Source organism: Chenopodium quinoa, unplaced genomic scaffold (genome assembly GCF_001683475.1).
Source record: "Chenopodium quinoa cultivar QQ74 unplaced genomic scaffold, ASM168347v1, whole genome shotgun sequence".
NCBI classification, from domain to species: Eukaryota; Viridiplantae; Streptophyta; class Magnoliopsida; order Caryophyllales; family Amaranthaceae; genus Chenopodium; species Chenopodium quinoa.
Genome location: NW_018742907.1, coordinates 1,283,748 through 1,287,884, shown reverse-complemented (window position 1 = coordinate 1,287,884; position 4,137 = coordinate 1,283,748). Strand labels below are relative to the sequence as shown.

At 28.5% G+C, this 4,137-nt stretch overlaps 1 protein-coding gene across 1 annotated transcript; it reads right to left on the bottom strand.

Moving 5' to 3' along the window:
• Positions 1 to 1,834: 1,834 nt before the first annotated feature.
• Positions 1,835 to 3,501, bottom strand: LOC110727456. Its single transcript, XM_021907015.1, has 7 exons — positions 3,455 to 3,501; positions 3,216 to 3,346; positions 3,036 to 3,123; positions 2,874 to 2,954; positions 2,342 to 2,468; positions 2,076 to 2,255; positions 1,835 to 1,978 (listed from the first exon to the last, which is right to left on the bottom strand). The coding sequence occupies exons 1-7, from the start codon at positions 3,499 to 3,501 to the stop codon at positions 1,835 to 1,837; spliced, it is 798 nt and encodes a 265-aa protein (XP_021762707.1).
• Positions 3,502 to 4,137: the final 636 nt, after the last annotated feature.

Sequence of the window (4,137 nt, the reverse complement as noted above, 5' to 3'; positions counted from 1 at the left end):
AGATCCCAGAAGGTGAACCGTCACCTCCTCTTTCCCCTTAGTTTGAAATTTGAAAAAAGAGGGGGAGGGAGGCGAATCGTCACCTTCCTGCTTGGTTGGCACGTGTCACAGGTGCCACGTGTCATAGACACGTCAGCACCCGTGAGGGAAAAATGTTTAGGGTATAAATTACCCTGGACACGTGGCCCTATAGGGGTCTAACACGTGTCATCACCCTATTGCACCATGGGCATCCAACCAATGGATGCCACGTGGCATTTTACCCCCAATAGGGGAGCAGACCCATCTGCTATAAAAAGAGGAATCTACCTCATTTATTGGTATTCATAAATACGCCCGCAAAACCCGAGCAAAATTAATTGCGGAATCTCTCGGAATCCGAGAGAACCAATCTACCTTCTGCACGTAATTTCATCCGGAATCATACTAACTTGACCTTCGGAGGCGGAACTCCACCCAACCGGAGTTTCGTGGTTTTGCAGGTACAGAAGTCAGGCGTACATTCCCGGTGCTGTAACTCTCCCGTTGGACACCTCAAAAAAAACCCCGAAACAATTAATTTTGTATATATGAAATATTAGAATTCTATCGATAATAAAACTCTATACAACAATTTTATCTTAAAAAATCTATCCAAAAATCGCTTACTTAGCATCATCGTGTCACAATAATACCTATTTGTCGCCTACGTGGCGCGACACTTGGCGAAAAATTGACATGCCAAGTGTCGCTGTCTCATGGCTTGGCTGCGAGACCGACTTTAATTATTAGTAATATATGATATGATATGATATGATGTACCCAAAATTATTAAGATATACACATAACAATTACATAGAGTGATAACACAATTTTCACGTAATAGTAATATACTAGGCTATCCCAGTGCGATGCACAGTCAAATTTTTTTTTTCTTTTAATTATATTCTGTTGCATTACATTGTATATAAAGATCAGAATTAGATATTAAAATAATTTACAATTAAGAAATTATATGAACCACATTATTTACAAATTACAATTAATAATTTAAATAGTTGAAAGAAAATGATATAAAATGCATATTTATTGAAATATGAAGAAAAAAAAGGTGGAGTTAAACAATGACTGGCATCAACCATGAGTTGAACGTATTCAACTAACAAATTATATTGGCATTATCCATTTCGATCGATTCCAATCAAAATTCAGTGACCATTTCTCCACCATCGGTGGTTTTATCATGGTGAATGATCTGATCGAGCTTGTTGCTACGTGGACTAATTTCTTAAAGTAAAATAAAAAATAATATATAAAAAATTGAATCAAATAATAACAATAAACCTAAAAGAAAACAAACCAAATTATATTGATACTAGGTGTGAAGCCCGTGCGATGCACGACTTTGTTTTTATCATTATTTTAGATTTGTATCTTATTATATAATAATAATAATTTATTATTATTATCATTGGTAAACTATTATAATTGATATAACAATTCAAAAATAAAGGTAAACAAAAGTATTAAGTATATGACTTGCTGTTAATAATAAAACATATATAAAAGAAAAACTATCATCTAGAATCTCGAAAGTTGTTACATAATAAAAAAATTAAAAAGCTAACATAAATATTATTTGTTACTATCATCTAAATCTCTATTTCTTGAACATGTTGTTTTATTATGTTTCGAAAGAATCCTTGATTCATAAAACTAAACCTGCATCATACACAAAGTATGTACACAAATTAAAGTGTTAATATTAGTATACTATTAAATAATCTATAAGATAAAATTAGAAATAGTAAGAAATATCTAAATGAATTATATATATTCTAAAAAATATATACCTTTATCTTTTTGATGCGATTTGTTCGGATGAATCATGATCCTTTTCCGTTGAATCAATATTATTTAAAGGGCGTTTTGCGGTTTTTTCAATGACTGTAACTTCATCTTTTGAAGTATCTTCATTATCTTTTATGACATCTTTATTCTACATCAAAATTATTTATGTAAAGTTTTAAGAAATTAAAATTTTAAATTCATGACTTCTAAATAAACATTAAATACTTGTAACAAATATTTAGTACCTCAATGACACTTTTGTCAAAATTTCTCATCACCGTAAAAGTTTGTCGAATTGCTGTATGATTATAAGCGGGGATTTTAACTTTGAACACTAACTCACTTCCAATGATATTTGCAATCATATTTGGAATTTGTGTATCACCATTTTCATTGTTATTATCATCATCATTATGATCATTGATCTGTCAATTTTAATTGAAATAAGAGATAAAAGCATTTGTAGAACAATTTAATCTTTTAACTATTTTTAAAAATTAATTATTAAAACCTTTTCATAAGTATGAGCCTCAAAAGGAGTAATTGCATCTTGTCCTATTAGTTTCTTAGCTTCTTCATCAAAAACTACAAATATTGTTGACCCACTATGATCGATTACACTAAGCTCCAATCGATATCTGATTGAGAAACAAAAATAATGCATGAAGATATTAGGCATTATATAATTTATTATTCATTTAATCTATTATTGTAATATGGATAAAGAAGAAATTTGAAACAAATCTTGGGATGGACCTTTCAATTTGTTTCTCACAAGGAATGCACCAAAAATATGTTTTTCTTGGAGTGATACGTCTTTCACATGTTGGGCATGAGATATAATACCAACTATTTTCACTCATATATAATTGTATCCACTTTAGCCATGCAATAGAAGATCAAATCCTATATGATTTTAAAAATAAAATTAGGTTTGAATTTAAGATTTATCATATACTTCGTATTAATTATAAGAAAGTGATGTATTGAAATACCTTTTCTAAAGTTTTTTTTACATGATTAATAAGCGTTAAAATATCAACTTTTTTAGAGTTGATTTCTTCGGTCCAATGTTGATATGCTGAATTTCAAGTTTTCCAATGGTAGCATTATCTAACTTCTCACTGCATTATAATGATCATATATAAGAGATATATTTATGTAGAAAGAATAGCATAAAAATTAAAATTATTGAAATAACATGCCTCCATAAAGATTTCAATTCATCAACCTCAGAAATTTGAAGATCAATATAAATTTTGGTTATTGTAGAAGTATTTAGATTAATTTTCCCTATAAACAAAATGACAATTGCAAATTAGGTTATTCGTTAAAAATATTAAAAATAAAAAAAGTTATTATAATGACTAATATATGATGCTTACCATTAAAATATTTGACCATTGTTGAAGTAACAACTATACCAAAAGGCTTGGTAGAATCAACAAGTAGGTCTTTTTGTCTTGAATAATAAGGAAATACATTATCCCAAATCTTTAATTGGATTCGTTGTCCCCTAACCATGATATCAAAATACAAATAATTTACTAATATATCTAAAATAAATCAAATATAAATTATCTTACAATAATAATATATACAAATATATTAAAATAATAATTACCATTTGTCTTCTATTTCAATTGAATTTCCAGTTTCGTTTACAACCATACCAACCACATCTTATAAGACAAAGTGATATATATAAAAAAAAAAAAGAATGATGACACTATAAAATTTTTTACAAAATAAAAATTGAAAATATATACCAGGGAGTGTTGCATACTACGAAACTGATCTAAATATTGCAATTGAACAAAATCAAATCTATGCAACGGAATTTTATTATTATCTGCAACGCCCTTGACATTTGTATTTTGAAAAATTGTATCATTATCTTGTTATCGCTCACAACACGATATCCATTCTTGTTAAGTACAACAGAAAAATATCGAATTATGTAAATTTTGCCTTCAATTAGTTTTAAACGAAATTGTTGGATAAATTTTCCTTTGATTGAAGCATGGACATAATCACCCTACATATGCAAAATAATATTGTATGTTAAAATAATATTGTAAGTTACACAATGAATTTAAAAAAATATTATATATTATTCAATGAATTTAGAACGATAAGTATTATCAAATAAAATAAATAAAATTAAAGGCATACCTCTTTGTCAATTAAAACCATGTCCAAACTAATCAAACTATTATGTTTCCGAAAGTTCAAAACATCAAAAAGCCTTGATACGCGTACTTTAATTTTTCAATCATTTTTGGAAGAATTAAGTTCTCGAATCGA